Below are 16,195 nucleotides of genomic sequence, written 5' to 3' on the forward strand. Positions count from 1 at the left end.
CCCCCCCGCCACATCTCCCCCCGCCACGTCTCCCTGCCAAACGCCCCCCCGCCACACGCCCCCCCCGCATCACACCCCCGTGCCAACCCCCCCGCATCACACCCTGTGCCAACCCCCCCGCCACGTCTCCCCCGCCACTCGCCCCCCCCGCATCACCCCCCTGTGCCAACCCCCCCGCATCACACCCTGTGCCAACCCCCCCGCCACATCTCCCCCCGCCACGTCTCCCTGCCAAACGCCCCCCCGCATCACCTCCCCCACCGCCAGGGGGCGACATCCCCCTCCCGCGCCCCGCTCTGGACCCGTAGGCCCCGCCCCCGAGGCGGGGGGCGGGGCCGCGGGCGGTCACGTGGCGGCGCAGTCCCATGACCCCGCGCGCAGCGGCCCGGCGCGGCGCGGCCTGGCGATGCTGTCCCGGCTGCTGCGCGAGCACCAGGCCAGGCAGAGCGAGCGCAGGGAGCAGCAAGGTGAGAGCCCGGGGGTCCCGGCGTCTCCATGGCAACCTGCCCCCGGCCGGGTTCCTATTGGCCCGTGCGGCCGTCACTCAGGAGGGCTGGACCCGCCTGTCCGCGTCGCGCCAGGCCTCGGGGGCGCCATGGTGCTGCGTGATGACGACACTCGTGACATCACTGTTCGGGGGCTGCCTGCCCCAGGACTCGGTGGCCCCATTACTCTTCTCGTGACGTCATACCGTGACGTCACCCGCCAGGGCGGCCGTGGCCCCGCTGGTGTCGTTCAGCCCTTTGCAACCCCCAGTTCGGTGGGGAAACTGAGGCAGAGAGGGGGGGGACCGCTCCGGGTGGCCAAGCTGGACTCGGGACCCAGGTGTCCTGACTCCGGGCGGCCCTGCTCCAAGCCCCCCCCCCCTGCTCAGCGCAGGACCCGCCCTCACCACTCACCCAGCCAGGCTGGGTCTAGCCGGGCTGGCAGGACCTGGGGGTGTCCGGTCCCCCCCCCCCCCCCGCTCAGCGCAGGACCCGCCCCCACCACTCACCCAGCCAGGCTGGGTCTAGCTGGGCTGGCAGGACCTGGGGGTGTCCGGTCCCCCCCCCGCTCAGCGCAGGATCCGCCCCCACCACTCACCCAGCCAGGCTGGGTCTAGCCGGGGTGGCGGGACCTGGGGGTGTCCGGTCCCCCCCCCCCCCCGCTCAGAGCAGGATCCGCCCCCACCACTCACCCAGCCAGGCTGGGTCTAGCTGGGCTGGCAGGACCTGGGGGTGTCCGGTCCCCCCCCGCTCAGAGCAGGACCCGCCCCCACCACTCACCCAGCCAGGCTGGGTCTAGCTGGGCTGGCAGGACCTGGGGGTGTCCGGTCCCCCCCCGCTCAGCGCAGGATCCGCCCCCACCACTCACCCAGCCAGGGCTGTGGCAGGCCGGGCCGGAAAACCTCTGAGGACGGAGATCCCAGCACCTCCCTCCAGCACCCATCCCAGTGCTTCACCACCCTCCTGATATCCAGCCTAGCCCTCCCCACTGCATCCTGAGCCCATTGCTCCTTGTTCTGTCATCGGCCACCACTGAGAACAGTCTAGATCCAGCCTCTTTGGAACCCCCCTTCAGGTAGCTGAAAGCAGCTATCGAATCCCCCCTCACTCTTCTCCTCTGCAGACTAAACAATCCCAGGTCCCTCAGCCTCTCCCCGTAACTCGTGTGCTCCAGCCCCCTGGTCATTTTCCTTGCCCTCCGCTGGACTCTCTCCAATTTGTCCACATCTGTCGTGGGGGGGACCAAAACTGGACACGATACTTCAGATGTGGCCTCACCAGTGCCGAATAGAGGGGAATAATCACTTCCCTCCATCTGCTGGCAAGGCTCCTACTAATGCAGCCCAAAATGCCATTAGCCTTCTTGGCAAGGAGGAGACACTGCTGAGTCATATCCAGCTTCTCGTCCACTGCAACCCCCGGGTCCTTTTCAGCAGAACTGCCGCTTAGCCAGTCAGTCCCCAGCCTGTAGCGACTCCAGGGAGTCCTGGTGTAACGCCGACAGCCGCCGGTCGGCTCGAACCTGGGCCCTCTGGAGCTTCGTGCATGACTAACAGGCAGCGGGCTGTTAGCTAGGGCTGTAGCGCAGACTCACGCTCGCTCCCTCGCGGCACAGCCAGGAGGTGTGTGGGTTACGCTGCTCCTGGCCACCTGCTGTAACCCCTAGACTCTGCTGGCCTCCCAAAGCCAGGGGTAGAACCTAGGAGTCCTGGCTCCCATCCCCCCCCGGACTAACGCCAGATCCCGCCCTCTAGCGCTGTACAAACACCTCATCATTGCCTGAGCTTTGACAGCGTTCCCAGGCGGCGCAGCCACCTCCAAGGCCGTCCCAGAGCCCCCTGGTTCTGCTGAGCGCCTGGGGTGGGGGACTGTCGCCACCGCTCACAGGGATCAGCCCCGCCTCGTGCTCGTGCTTGTCTCCGGGACCTCGTGCCATTGCACGAGCTGGGATCAGTGCTGGCGGGGCCACGTCTCAAAGGGGCAGTCGGTTTGCCCCCCCCCCCCCGGTACAAACACTGAGGCACTCGGGCCTTTCCCTTGCAGAGCGGAGACGGCGAGAGGCCATTGCTGCAGCCACGTGCCTGACCGAGGCCCTGACGGATCACCTGAACGTCGGGTGAGTGGCCGAGCTGCTCAGCAGCGTTGGGAAAAGCGTGTCCTGCCCGGCGCACGGGGACGGGCGTTTCCCCGCGGCCTCCCAGGGCTGGGCTGGGATTTCCAGAGCCAGTCGCCTCCAGTGAGTGGCACTACGTGGGCACGGTGACTGAACTGCCCCCGGCCCCGAGGCTTAGCCCCTGTGGGGGCAGGGGGCTCTGCGGACGTAGAGGGGAGGCCAGTGGCAGCCCAGCACCTTCCACTGTCCCATGGTCCCGCTGCGAGGGAGGCTCTGGCTCCGGCACCTGCTTAAAGCGCCCGGGGCCACGGAACGTCCCCACCTTGATTCAGCAGCTCCCCTGCCCTTTTCAGCAGAGGAGCCCCATTGCGGCAGGAGACGCGCTGCCCTCGCAGCCTGGTAATGGGGCACGAAACCTTCCGTCCAGGCGGGGCCCACCCAGGCGGGCACCAGCCACAAATAGTTACTGTACGTCACTGACTGGGATCCAGTCGCCCTCTCCCCCCAGGGGAGGGGGAAGCTGGTTGGCTGGGGGCAGGGCCTGTGGTCTCCAGGGCTCCGCATCCTGCACCCCTCACTGAAATTCACGCTCAAGGTTTGCGGCCCAGGCGAGTGGCCTTGTGTGTGGCTCAGGGGCCTATCGCCCGGGGCTCTGCCCGGCCCCCCTTGGTGCTAGCTGGGGCTGTGTGAGTAACGCCTGCGTAATCCTCTGAAAACCGGAGCCAGCAAAGACTCCTCAGCGCCCCCCGACCGGGACAGCTCCCTGCCCAAGAGCCCGCTGCCCTGGCTGCGGGAAGCGGCTCGGCAGCGCGGACGCTGCGGCCGGGTTCTGGGCACGGGCTGCGTTAAGCAGGGCTGCGGCTCTGCTCGTCGGGCAGCGAGTGCTGCGTCAGGAAGGGAGCTGGATCCTGGGCACCCGCCCAGCCGGGGGCCGCCCCCTCCACGGGCACCCGCCCAGCCGGGGGCCGCCCCCTCCACGAGCACCCGCCCAGCCAGGGGCCGGTCCCGGCCAAGGCCGGGAAGGGTTGGGTTGCAAAGGCTTTGGGCAGCGTCGTGTTGCAGGTGCCCGGTGGGCGCCGAGAGGCAGCAGGGCTCTCCCGCCAGGCAGGCGGCCCCTTCTCCAAGCACCCGCAGCCTTCCGGGGCGGCCTGGAGCTCACTGGCTGCAGTGCAGGGCTGAGGAGCTGGGGCCCAGCTGCCCCGTAGGCTCTGGGCGTTACCTGGCCCCGGGGAGCCTCCTGCCACACGGGCTCGGCTCCTCCCCAGGCGCATCTCTGCAGGGGGCTCTGTCAGTTCCGGCTCCCCGGCCGAGCCAGCTCTGTTCTTAGCCCCCGGGGAAAATAACCCGTCTGAGCTGGGTCGGGCACGCCAGCCCCTGTGCCCGTGACGGGCAAGCAGCCCCCGCTGGCAGCCCCTGGGGAAAGCGAGCTCCGTCTCTGGCGCGAAACGAACATGCTGGGGCTCAGCCCGGCTCTCGATGGCGCCCCCTGGTGGTGGTCCCCGCAGAGAGGCCGAAGCGCCCCTGGGGAGGGGCTGGGAGCTGCAGAGGCAGTGGGGCTAGTGGCTAGAGGAGGCAGGACTCCTGGGTCCCTCTCCTGTGCCTGCATTCCCTGCCTGGCAATGGGCCGGCGCCGGCACCCTGCCAGGCTGCGAGGGTGCCTGCCCTGCCGCCCATACCGCACGCCAGGAAGCTGGCCCGGCCCGGCCCAGCCCACAGGCCTCCCCCACGCCCGTGCCCCATGGCCCACGCCCCGGATCTCGGTGCCTGGCACACCCCCTCCTGCTGCCGGGCCAGATCCCTCCCCCCTCCAGGAGCCCCGCGTGCGGCCCGGCCTGATGAGAACCAGATGCTCCCAGGGCCTGGTAATGGGTCCCAGCTGCTGCTGAGCCGCTGAGCTGCTCTGGCTTGGGAACTTCCCCAGCCAGAGACTCCCAGCGCCCCCGCGCCGGGGCGTGCTCCCCCAGGGCCTGCCCCGGCCCGGGCCCCTGGCTCCCGGCGCTGAAGGGGGCGGCACGGAGATGCAGGGGGCCGAGGGGGCAGCTGGCTGATCACCCTCCTGCCCTGCCCTGCCCAGGGTGGCCCAAGCCTACGTGAACCAGAGGAAGCTGGACCATGAGGTGAAGACGCTGCAGATCCAAGCTGCCCAGTTCGCCAAGCAGACGGGCCAGTGGATCAGCATGGTGGAGAACTTCAACCAGGCGCTCAAGGTCAGTCTGCCCCGGGACGCCCTTGGGGGGGTGGATCTCCTGCCCGGCTGCCCCCCGCCCTGCCCCGAGGGCAGAGACAGGAATGCCAGGCAGGTGCCCTCCCACCTCCAGCCCAGGGTCTTGGGGGAAAGCAGCCTTGTCAGCTGGCGGGAGGGGGCTCGGATTTCCCTGGGGCCCTCGGCCGTGGAGCACGGGGAGGGCACCGTGCGGGGGGAGGCAGCTGGTTGGTGCCGGCTTCTGTTGACACAGGCCTGGGCCCCCATCACGCTGGCATGGGCACCACCCCCGCCCTCCCCCGCCGTCTCGGATCAGAGCCGTTTGTTCAGGGCTTAGTCTCCCTCCGGCCTCCCCACAGCAGTAGCTCCAGGGCAGAGAATCGGCCCTTTGAGCCTGGCTTGGCCGGAGCCTCAGAGCCGCTTTGTGCCCGGCGGGCGTGGGGGGGGGCGGCAGGACGGTGCTTCTCGCCGCACAGTCAGAGCCGCCCGACGCACCCCCTGCTGGCGCCCGACTCCTCCCCTTCGCCCACCCAGCGGGCTGGCACCCCCCGGCCTCGCCCACCTGCAGCCGCGGCGCCGGACGTACCGTCTGCCTGGCGTGGGGGGTGCTGGCGATGCCGGGAGTGTTCCCTCCTGGTCCTGCCTGCGCTGGCTCCGGGGGCCTGGCACTGGTGCAATGAGTGGAGCAGCCTCAGCTGCCCGGGTGCAAGGAATGGATGGTTCAGCACGACGGGCGCTGTGTGCTCAGGAGGCACTCAGCTGGGCTAGCAGGGGCTGCGGGTCGGGAGTGAGGGGCACCGGCAGAGCTGGGGGGAGCCCAGGGCTGGGCTAGCAGGGGCTGCAGGTCGGGAGTGAGGGGCACCAGCAGGGCGGTGCGGGGGTGACCCCGCGGTGGAGTCGCCCCCCCTGCTGGTCACTGCGCTCCTGTGCAGGGCGCTGAACGGGGAAAGGTGCCACCTGCTGGCCAGAGGGGAGAACCGCGCCTGGGCACATGCAGCCCAGCCCAGGGCGGGTGGGTCCGGGGCAGGGGCGGCTCCAGGCCCCAGCAGGCCAAGCGCGTGCTTGGGGCGGCTGCCGCCGGGGGGCGGCAGGCGGCTCCGGTGGAGCATCCGCAGGCACGTCTGCGGGAGGTCCACCGGAGCCGCGGGACCGGCGACCGGCAGAGCACCCCCCGCGGCAGCCGCCGGGCTTGGGGCGGCGGAATGGCTAGAGCCGCCCCTGGTCCTGGGGGCCGGGCAGCCGCCGGCCCAGGCAGGGCGGCGTAGGGGGCTCGAGGGGACCCCCAGCCCCGCAGGCAGGGCCCTGACGCCTCCTCTGCTGACAGGAGATTGGCGACGTGGAGAACTGGGCGCGCAGCATCGAGCTGGACATGCGGACCATCGCCACCGCCCTGGAGTACGTCTACAAGGGGCAGCTGCAGCCCTCCAGCTCCTGAGCCCCCGCCCGGCCGGAGCCCCCGCCCCTCCGCCTGGCCGCCCTGCTGAGCCGCCCGCAGGACACCCCTCGCCTGGGCCGCAGCCATTGCCCTCAAGTCTCTGAGCGTCACCCCGGGGGAGAGGCCCCGTCCTGCCAGCCCGCGGGGGGGACCCCGGCCGCAGGGGCTCTGCTCTGACCCTGGGGGCTGCTGGGCCCTCTGGTGCCCTGCCACAGGGGGGAGCCGTTGGGTGGAGGCCCTGGAGCCTCTCACTGGGCTGCAGGTCGCCTGCCCCTGTGCTGAGTGGCTCGCAGCAGGGGGCTTGGGCAGAGGGTGGCTGGCTCGGGGGGTGGGGGGTGAGATCCTGTCCCCACCCCGGGGTGGTGCTGCAGGGCGGCTTCGCTGGGGAATGGAATAAAATGCATCAGTTAAGCTGGAGCAGGCTGCGTGTCAGAGCCTCTGTAAGGGGGGAGCTGGGCGGTAAGGGGAACCCAGGCTCTCCCAGCAGGGGGCGCTGTGGGGGGGGCAGGGCAGGAACGCTGGCTGGGGGTGCTCAGAGCAGGGGGCACGGTGGGGGGCATGGCAGGAGGACTGGGTGGGGGGGTCCCAGCAGGAGGCGCTGTGGGGGGGCAGGAGGACTGGGTGGGGGGTTCCCAGCAGGAGGCGCTGTGGGGGGGGGGCAGGAGCGCTGGCCATGGGGGGAACTTGCCTGAGGGGGGAGGGGGAGTTTGTGCCAGGTCATGGCTCTCCCCTCCCCTCCCCCAAATCCTCTTTCGCACTTAAATCCACCTCGGAGGCTCTTGCTGAGCCCCGGACAAAGGAGCCGTGTGACCGGGCGCCCGCTAATCCCACCCCAGCCCCATGCTCAGCACATGGTCCCTGCACTGATCTCCCCCACCCCCCAGCTGGGCCAGGCCAGGGGCCCTGGTGGGGGGGTTCCTGTTCTGTGCCTGGGCACTCGGGGTCCCCTCTACCACCCAGGGGCCTGCGAGCCACCCCCGCCCCACGTGCCATGAGGGAATTCACCCATCGTACAGCTGGGGAAACTGAGGCACAGAGCAGTCATGCACCAGACCCCCCGACCTTGTGCAGCTCAGTGGACCCCTTCTGTCCGGCTCCCGCAGCTTGGCCCGGCTGCCCTGGTCCCCCCCCCCCCCCAGAACCCCCCCTACCCCTCGCTGCCTGCCTGTGGGGCACGTGCCCCCTGACCATTGCTGGGGGCTGCCGGGGGCGCACTCGCTATGGGGGGGCAGGGCCCCACTTCTGGCTCTAGACCTGGCCTGGTGCAGAGCCAGCCCTGCCCCCCTCCCTGGCACCACCCGCTGTGCCCAGCTCCTGGCGCGGTGCTGGGGGGCGGTTAACGCTGCTGGCAGGGCCCGCCCCGTGTGTGTGTGGGGGGGGGGCGGGGCAATCGGCTCTTCCTTGGACTTTGGCTGGAGCAAAACTTGTGTGGCTCAGCCCCGGGCAGCAGGACCCGGCCCCAGCCCCAGAGCCGGTCTGAACAGCAGGGCGGTATGTGGGGCGAACGCAGCCCAGGGGCTGGGGGGGCGGGATCGGGGCCCAGGGCCAGGCTGCCGCGTGTTGGGGTGCAGGCCCGTGGGGGGTGAGCGGCTCAGCCACTGATCCCCCCCCAGCCCCCCGATGGCTGCAGCCCGAGGCTGTGTGGGGCCGGGCTTGGGGGGCACTAGCCGGGCTGCTCGGGGAGACTCACCGTGCGTGGGCTGAAAGCCCAGCTGGGGCATCAGGACGCCTGGGTCCCGGTCCCAGCCCCTGCCCCGCTACGTGCCTCGATTTACCCACCTGAAACACAAAGCTGCCGAGGACGAGCGACCGGCTGCCCCGCCCCACGTGTTCCCTGAGCCATGGACGGGGCGCCCGGTTACCGCTCAGCCGCTGCCGGGGGGGCCCTCGGGAGCTCTGCCGAGACGCGGGCAGCCCCCCCCCCCCGCCCGCTGTGCCCGCCCGGGGCCGTGGTCCAGCCGCTCCTGCATCCCGCTGGGGCTGGGGCTGGGGCGGAGCCAGGGCCCGTGGGGCCCCGCTCAAGGCGCCCGCAGGCCGGGGGCTCGGCCCTGTCGGCCCTTTGCTGCGGGAGGCGCGTTCGGCGGGGGGGGGGGGGGGTCTCAGGCCAGCCGGCCCCTCCGTTAACCCTTCCAACGCCGGCTCCAGCGCCTGCTGGGGCGGGGGGGGGGGGGGGCAGGACCGGGCCTGCCCAGCCGGAGCCCAGGGCAGCCCCTGGGGTGAGGGAGAATAACCCAGCACCCTGCCCCCCCGGAGAACTGGAATGGGGGGGCACCGACTCGGGGTGCAGCCCCTGGAGCAGGCACAGACCTGCCCGGCCCCGCCTGTGCCAGCACCCAGGGCGGGGCCCTCGCTGGGCCGTGCCCGGCTCCCTGGAGGTGATGAAACCTCCTCCCCCGCTGGGCCTCTCGCTGCTCAGGGGATTCAGGAGCACGGGGCTAATCCCCCCCCCCCCCGCCAGCCACAGGGCCCCGGGCCCCGCTCTGCCTCCGGCCAGGGAACGGGCTGCACCTTCCCCCGTTCCTGCCAGCCCCTGCCGGGGCCCCTCGGGAGAACCCTGGTTCTTGGGGGGGGGGCGCTGGGTCCCCCCCGCGGAGCAGCGTGTCCCCCCCCCCGGTGCCTCCAGGTGCAGAGCCCAGCTGTCACTCTGCCCTCCCCTCCTGTGGCCCCTGCCAAGCCCCTAAGCTCCAGGCAGGGTCCTCTGGGGGCTCGGGGGGGGGCGACCTGCCTGGCGCCGCTCGCCCCGTCCAGGGCCACCTGCAGGGGGGGGCACACAGGCAACGCGGGGGCCAGGCACTGACCCCCCTGGCCAGGGGGATCAGCAGGTATGACAGGAAGCTCCCCCCGCCCCGAGCCCTGGGGGCTTAGCGTGCCCAGGGCGGGGGGGGGGGGGAGCTCTCCCCTCCGTGACTGCAGGACCCAGCGGCCAGGTTCACGCTGCCCGGCTCCCTGCGCAGGGCTCGGGTGCATGGGGCACCAACGGGGGGGGGGGGCAGCCCCGTCACTCGTGGGACGCCTGGGTTCCATTTCGGGCTTTGCCACCCTGGCCCGGCCCGTCCATGCTCCGTGCCTCAGTTTCTCCATCTCTGTAACAGGGAAGAGGCCCCCGGCCCCTCCCCGCGGGAGCTGGGCGCCAGGCAGCCTCTGACGCGCTGATCCCGGCTAATCCCCAGCAGCCCAGCCGAGGCCCACGGCCTAGTTCGGGCAGGTTGTCGCGGCGACCGGCCCGGGGGGGGTAAGGGGGAGCCGTGGCTCGGGGGGGCTCTTGCCCCCCCCTGGGAGGGAGGCTGCCCAGAGAGGGGGTGATGGGCCATGCAGTGGGTGGGGGGCTTCCTGCACCATGGAGTTGCCAAGTGGTAAGTGCCTCTCCCAGGCCACAGCCCCCCACCCCCCAGCCCCTGCCCGAAGCCAGTGGGCTGGTGCCAGGGGACCCACCCCCTGTGCAGGGCACCCGCCTCACCCTGCCCCACACACCCTGTGAAATGACTCTGGGAGGGAAGTGGGGACTAGTGGTTAGAGGGGAGGGACCCAGGACACCTGGGTTCCTTGCGCAGCTCCCTCCCCTGCAGCGCTGAGGCTGGTGTGTTTGGCTGCAGGCGCCAGCCATGTGGCTCTACGTGGGCCTGGCCGCCCTGGTGTGGGCGCTGGGCTGGTACCTGCGGGACCGGCAGACCCTGGCCAGCGTCCAGGACAAGCACGTCTTCATCACGGGCTGCGACTCGGGCTTCGGGCACATGCTGGCCAAGCGGCTGGACAGGAAGGGCTTCCGGGTGCTGGCCGGCTGCCTGACCCAGAGGGGCGCCGACCACCTGCAGCGCAGCAGCTCGCCCGGCCTGCGCGCCACCCTGCTCGACGTGACCAGCAGCGAGAGCATCCAGCGAGCCGTGGAGTGGGTGCGGGCAGAGGTGGGGGAGAAAGGTGAGGGGGGGGATCGCCTGGCCTCTTCCAGCAGGGGGTGCTGTGGGGGGGCTCCCAGCAGGGGGCGCCCTGGGGGGCAGAGGTGCTGGGGGGCAGAGGCGCTGGGGGGCTCCTGGCAGGGGCACCCTGGGGGGCAGAGGCGCTGGGGGGCAGAGGCACTTGGGGGGCTCCTGGCACGAGCACGCTGGGGGGCAGAGGCGCTGGGGGGGCAGAGGTGCGGGGGGGCAGAGGCTCTGGGGGGCTTCTGGCAGGGGCGCCCTGGGGGGCAGAGGCACTGGGGGGCAGAGGCACTTGGGGGGCTCCTGGCACGAGCGCACTGGGGGGCAGAGGCGCTGGGGGGCAGAGGTGCTGGGGGGGCTCCTGGCAGGGGCGCCGTGGGGGGCTCCCAACAGGAGGTGCCCTGGGGGGCAGAGGCGCTGGGGGGGCGCCATGGGGGGCTCCCAGCAGGAGGTGCCCTGGGGGGCAGAGGCGCTGGGGGGCAGAGGCACTGGGGGGGCGCCATGGGGGGCTCCCAGCAGGAGGTGCCCTGGGGGGCAGAGGCGCTGGGGGGCTCCTGGCAGGGGCGCCCTGGGGGGCAGAGGCGCTGGGGGGCAGAGGCGCTGGGGGGGCACCGTGGGGGGCTCCCGGCAGGAGGTGCCCTGGGGGGCAGAGGTGCTGGGGGGCAGAGGTGCTGGAGGGGGTTCCTGGCAGGAGGCGCCCTGGGGGGCAGAAGCGCTGGGGGGCTCCCGGCAGGAGGCGCCCTGGGGGGCAGAGGCGCTGGGGGGCTCCCGGCAGGAGGCGCCCTGGGGGGCAGAGGTGCTGGGGGGCTCCCGGCAGGGGCGCCCTGGGGGGGCTCTCAGGGGACACCCCGGCTCCCGCCCTCGCAGGTCTCTTCGGGCTGGTGAACAACGCGGGGGTGGCGAACCCCATCGGCCCCACCGAGTGGATGCGGATCCAGGATTTCCGGCAGGTCCTGGCCGTTAACACCTTCGGCCTCATCGAGGTGACCCTGGGGCTCCTGCCGCTGCTGAAACGGGCGCGGGGCCGCGTGGTGAACATGTCCAGCATCCTGGGGCGGCTCTCGGCCGGCGGGGGCGGCTACTGCGTCTCCAAGTACACGGTGGAGGCCTTCTCCGACAGCCTGCGGTGAGCCCCCCGGCACCCCCCCCTCCGGGCCCCCCTCCGGCCCCATCGCACAGCCCCCCACCTCCGGCCCCCCCCTCCGGCCCCATCGCACAGCCCCCCACCTCCGGCCCCCCCCCTCCGGCCCCATCGCACAGCCCCCCACCTCCGGCCCCCCACGTCCTGCCCCATCGCACAGCCCCCCCCCCTCCGGCCCCCCACGTCCTGCCCCATCTCCGGCCCCATCGCACAGCCCCCCACCTCCGGCCCCCCACCTCCAGGCCCCCCTCCGGCCCCATCGCACAGCCCCCCACGTCCTGCCCCATCCCCTGCCCCATCGCACAGCCCCCCACCTCCTGCCCCATCGCACAGCCCCCCACCTCCGGCCCCCCACCTCCTGCCCCATCTCCTGCCCCATCACACAGCCCCCCACATCCAGCCCCCCACATCCAGCCCCATCGCACAGCCCCCCACCTCCTGCCCCATCGCACAGCCCCCCACCTCCGGCCCCCCACCTCCTGCCCCATCTCCTGCCCCATCACACAGCCCCCCACATCCAGCCCCCCACGTCCTGCCCCATCGCACAGCCCCCCACCTCCGGCCCCATCGCACAGCCCCCCACCTCCTGCCCCCCACCTCCTGCCCCATCTCCGGCCCCATCACACAGCCCCCCACATCCAGCCCCCCACGTCCTGCCCCATCGCACAGCCCCCACCTCCTGCCCCATCTCCTGCCCCATCACACAGCCCCCCACATCCGGCCCCATCGCATAGCCCCCCCATCTCCTGCCCCATCGCACAGCCCCCCACCTCCTGCCCCATCACACAGCCCCCCACGTCCTGCCCCATCGCACAGCCCCCCACCTCCTGCCCCATCACCCAGCTCCCCACCTCCTGCCCCATCTCCGGCCCCATCGCACAGCCCCCCACATCCGGCCCCATCGCATAACCCCCCCATCTCCTGCCCCATCACACAGCCCCCCACATCCTGCCCCCTTCCCCAGCCCCCTGTCATACCACACTGGGAGGTAGTACCCCCTGCAGGGCTCCTTCTCAGAGCAGGCCTGGGTTACCCCCATCCCTCAACTCTCTGCCGGGGGATGGGCTGGGAGCCAGGACTCCTGGGTTCTCTCCCTGGCTCTGGGAGAGGAGTGGGGGCTAGTGGTTAGAGGGGGGGGGGGAAGAGAAAAGAGCCAGGACTCCTGGGTTCTCTCCCAGCTCTGGGAGGGGGGTGGGGGCTAGTGGTTAGAGCAGGGGAGGGGGAGAAGAGAAGAGAGCCAGGACTCCTGGGTTCTCTCCCTGGCTCTGGGAGAGGAGTGGGGGCTAGTGGTTAGAGGGGGGGGGAAGAGAAAAGAGCCAGGACTCCTGGGTTCTCTCCCAGCTCTGGGAGGGGGGTGGGGGCTAGTGGTTAGAGCAGGGGAGGGGGAGAAGAGAAGAGAGCCAGGACTCCTGGGTTCTCTCCCTGGCTCTGGGAGAGGAGTGGGGGCTAGTGGTTAGAGCGGGGGGGGGAAAGAGAAGAGAGCCAGGACTCCTGGGTTCTCTCCCTGGCTCTGGGAGAGGAGTGGGGGCTAGTGGTTAGAGCAGGGGGGGGGGAGAAGAGAAGAGAGCCAGGACTCCTGGGTTCTCTCCCAGCTCTGGGATGGGGGTGGGGGCTAGTGGTTAGAGCAGGGGGGTGGGGAGACCCAGGACTTCTGGGTTCTTGCCCTGCCCCCGCGTTGATGTGGCACCTCAGCAGAGTCGGCTCCCTGCTCTGGACACGGAGTTAACGCCTGGACCCCGGCGGCTCAGCTCCATTCAGGATCCGGCCTGGTCCCTGCCCCCCCAGGCTGTCCCAGGCGTAGGGGGCACTTCCCCCGCAGGCCGCTCACGCCGGTGCCTTGCAGGCGGGACATGTACCACTTCGGGGTGCGCGTGTCCATCGTCGAACCCGGGTTCTTCAAGACAGCCGTGACCAGCCTGGACGCCATCGAGGCCTCGCTGCAGCAGCTGTGGAGCCAGCTGGCGCCCGAGGCCAGGCAGAGCTACGGGGAGGATTTCTTCCAGCGGTGTGAGTGCCGGGGGCCCGGGGCCGGGGCTCGTCCCCCCACATCCAGGGCTCGTCCCCCCCACGTCCAGGGGCCTCTGGCACAGGGGAGCCCAGGTCACAGGCTGAAGGGGATGGGGGGGCCCCTTCAGCCTCTGAGACCCCCAGTCAAGTCACTTGCCTGCTACCCTGCCTCAGTTTCCCCAGCTGCAGAACGAGGCTGGTGCCACCCAGCTGCCAGGGGGAAACCGAGTCAGCTGAGCCCCTGCACTCACCCCAGGGGGCTGCTCTGTCCCCCCCCCACATATGTGTCTCAGGCCAGCCCCTGTGGCCACCCAGTGGGGAACCCCTCCCAGCTGCAGGGGTGGGGGCCGTGTGACCCAGGTGCTGCAGAAGCGGAGACGTGGGGATGGCGGGGGGCACAAGAAAGGAATCGTGGCCCTGAGGAGACAGGAAGTGCTGTGCCTTCTGCTGGACGCAGGAGCCGCCTTCACTTCCTGTCCTAAACTCCCCTGCCCAGTTGCTGCATGGCTGGCTGAACACTGCCCCCGCCCCGAGGTGGTTGAATCTCAGCACCAGGGAAGGGATCCCTGTCGAAACAGCTGCCGTGCTCCACCCCACAGGTGGCAGCATCTCGCTGGTAACACAGGGTGCCGTGGTGGGGGGGCAGGAATGGGAGCCAGGCATTGGGGGGCTGTGCCTGGCCCCGCCTCACCGCCCCCCCTCTGCCCCCAGACCTGAAGGTGCAGCGGATCATCATGAATTTCATCTGCGACCCCGACCTGAGCAAGGTGACCAGCTGCATGGAGCACGCGCTGCAGGCCAAGCACCCGCGGACGCGCTACAGCCCTGGCTGGGACGCCAAGCTGCTCTGGCTGCCGGCCTCCTACCTGCCGGCCTTCCTGGTGGATGTGGTGCTGGCCACGATCCTGCCGAAGCCGGCCCGCCACGTCCGCTAGCCCCAGCGCTGCATGGGGTTGAGCCCAAAGAATGGGATCAGGCTCCAGTGCCCCACAGCCTGTTGGAAATAAACCGGCCCCCAAAGGACGCCAGGCCCGGCCCGCTCGGCTCTGTTCACGTTCCCCGGGGGGGGGGGGGGGGAACAGGCGAGTCCCCTTCCCAGCTGGGCTTCGCCTCCCGCCAGCCCCCTGCTCAGTGCAACACAGCCTGAGGGGCCAGCGGCGAGCAGGGTGCCGCGGGGCTGGCCCCACTGCTGGGAAGGGAGGTCAGGACTCCGGGGTTCTCCCCAGCTGCTGGGAAGGGAGGGGACCGGGGTGTGTGTGTCAGGACTCCGGGGTTCTCAGCCCAGCTGCTGGGAAGGGAGGGGGCCGGGGGGGGTCAGGACTCTGGGGTTCTCAGCCCAGCTGCTGGGAAGGGAGGGGGCCGGGGGGGGGGTGTCAGGACTCTGGAGTTCTCAGCCCCGCTGCTCAAGGGGGCGCTGGGGCCAGGACACTGGAAAGCAGGAGCCCTGGCTGGGTTCCCTGTGGAGCTTCAAGACACGGCCCCAGGCTGGGCAGCGGGTGCCCGGGCAGGCCTGGGCCGCAGGCTCTGCCCCTTTTAAAGGAAGGGTCAGGCCCACACGGTGCCCACAGCTCCCATCCTGCTGGCTCCGGCCCCGGGGCTTGAACCTGCAAAGCTGGGGGCTGGGTAGGCTGCTCCCCTTGCAGCCTCACATGTGACCAGCAGGGGGCCCCGCTGGGAGACAGTAAACGCCCCCTCGGGGTGTCCCACTAGCCCTCAGGCCCCAAGCAAAGCCAAAGCTCCTTCCCTATGGGGGATGGGCTGCTCCCAGGTGGGGGGCAGAGCTATGGGGCTGCTCGGGGGGGGGGGGCAGAGCTGGGCCCCTGCCCAATCCAAGCAGGCAGGAGCGAGCTGCTCCCAGCCGAGGGGTGGCCCCAGGTGAGCCGAGCTGCTGGGTCTCAGCGTCATGGCCCATGTATGGGTCACGGACCCCCCTGCCCGGCCATTGGGGACCTGGAGATGGAGCGGGGGGAGGGGGTGTCCCCTACGGGTGCCTGCGCCTGCTATGGGGGGCAGAGGGGACGCCAGGAGGCCACCGGGTGCCAGGGCCGAGCCCCACGTCTGGTCAGCAGGGGGCCCCAGCGGCCTCACCCCATAAGGGCTCTCAGCTGCTCAGCACAGCAGGGCCCCTCCTGTCTCCACCCAGCCCCCGGGGGCCCCGCTGCCCCCCCCTTCCTGCTGCAGGAAGCATGACCCTTCCGGAGGGGAGGGGCCGGGGCAAGTTTCCATGACAACAGTTGCCAGAGACCTTCATGGGCTGAAAAATATTCAAGGGGGGAGGGAGGGAGATGAAGGAGTCCAGCCCCCTCCCACCCCGCTTCCAGGGAGGGGCCACCCGTCAAACACAGAATCAACCAGCCCAGGTGGGTGAAATTCTCGGTGTGTGGTCACCGGCCCTGGGCTGGAAGGGAGCTGGGGACTCGGGTCAGAGGGACTGGGGGGGGGGGGGGGGGGGATGACAAATGCCCCCCAGGCTCCTGGTCCTGCCCCCGCTGCAGCAGCAGAGGGGTTAACACGTGTGGGCAGGCCCTGCCCCCCACTCACCACTGACGGGGGGGGGGGGGGGGGGGAAAACCCCCACCGGCCCTGACCCTGCCCCTGCCCGGGCTGCCAGGCCGCGTCCTCTCCCCCAGGCAGCCCCGGGAACACCTGCTTTGAGCCCGGCCGCTGCCGCACTTGGCCCGGCGGGGGGGGGGGGCACTTCGAGTCACCCCCCCGCCCCCCACCCAAGAGCTGCCCCTCGGGAGCAGAGCCGGGGGAGGCCCCACCACGGCTTGGGCTTTAAATCGGGGGGGGGGGATGGACACCAGATGGGACCAGGGGGAATCTCCCGCTTGCCCCCCAAGCCTGGGCCAAAGGAGCCCCAGAGGCAGCAGAACGGAGCCATCTGGGGAAGCTTT

At 71.2% G+C, this 16,195-nt stretch overlaps 2 protein-coding genes across 2 annotated transcripts; both read left to right on the forward strand.

Annotated features, from left to right (window-relative positions):
• The first annotated feature begins 334 nt into the window (after nt 1–334).
• Nucleotides 335–6,653, forward strand: BLOC1S1 (biogenesis of lysosomal organelles complex 1 subunit 1). Its single transcript, XM_044995602.1, has 4 exons — nt 335–467; nt 2,529–2,601; nt 4,673–4,805; nt 6,126–6,653. Exons 1-4 carry the CDS (start codon nt 407–409, stop codon nt 6,234–6,236), a joined length of 378 nt encoding a protein of 125 aa, XP_044851537.1. The 5' UTR covers nt 335–406; the 3' UTR covers nt 6,237–6,653.
• A 1,005-nt stretch (nt 6,654–7,658) lies between these two features.
• RDH5 (retinol dehydrogenase 5) lies at nt 7,659–14,319 on the forward strand. The gene is made up of 5 exons (XM_044995539.1): nt 7,659–7,727; nt 9,830–10,151; nt 11,018–11,276; nt 13,135–13,298; nt 14,010–14,319. The coding sequence occupies exons 2-5, from the start codon at nt 9,839–9,841 to the stop codon at nt 14,231–14,233; spliced, it is 960 nt and encodes a 319-aa protein (XP_044851474.1). The 5' UTR covers nt 7,659–7,727; nt 9,830–9,838; the 3' UTR covers nt 14,234–14,319.
• The last annotated feature ends 1,876 nt before the right edge of the window (nt 14,320–16,195 follow it).

The sequence above is a fragment of the Mauremys mutica genome, chromosome 20 (genome assembly GCF_020497125.1).
Source record: "Mauremys mutica isolate MM-2020 ecotype Southern chromosome 20, ASM2049712v1, whole genome shotgun sequence".
Taxonomy (NCBI): Eukaryota; Metazoa; Chordata; order Testudines; family Geoemydidae; genus Mauremys; species Mauremys mutica.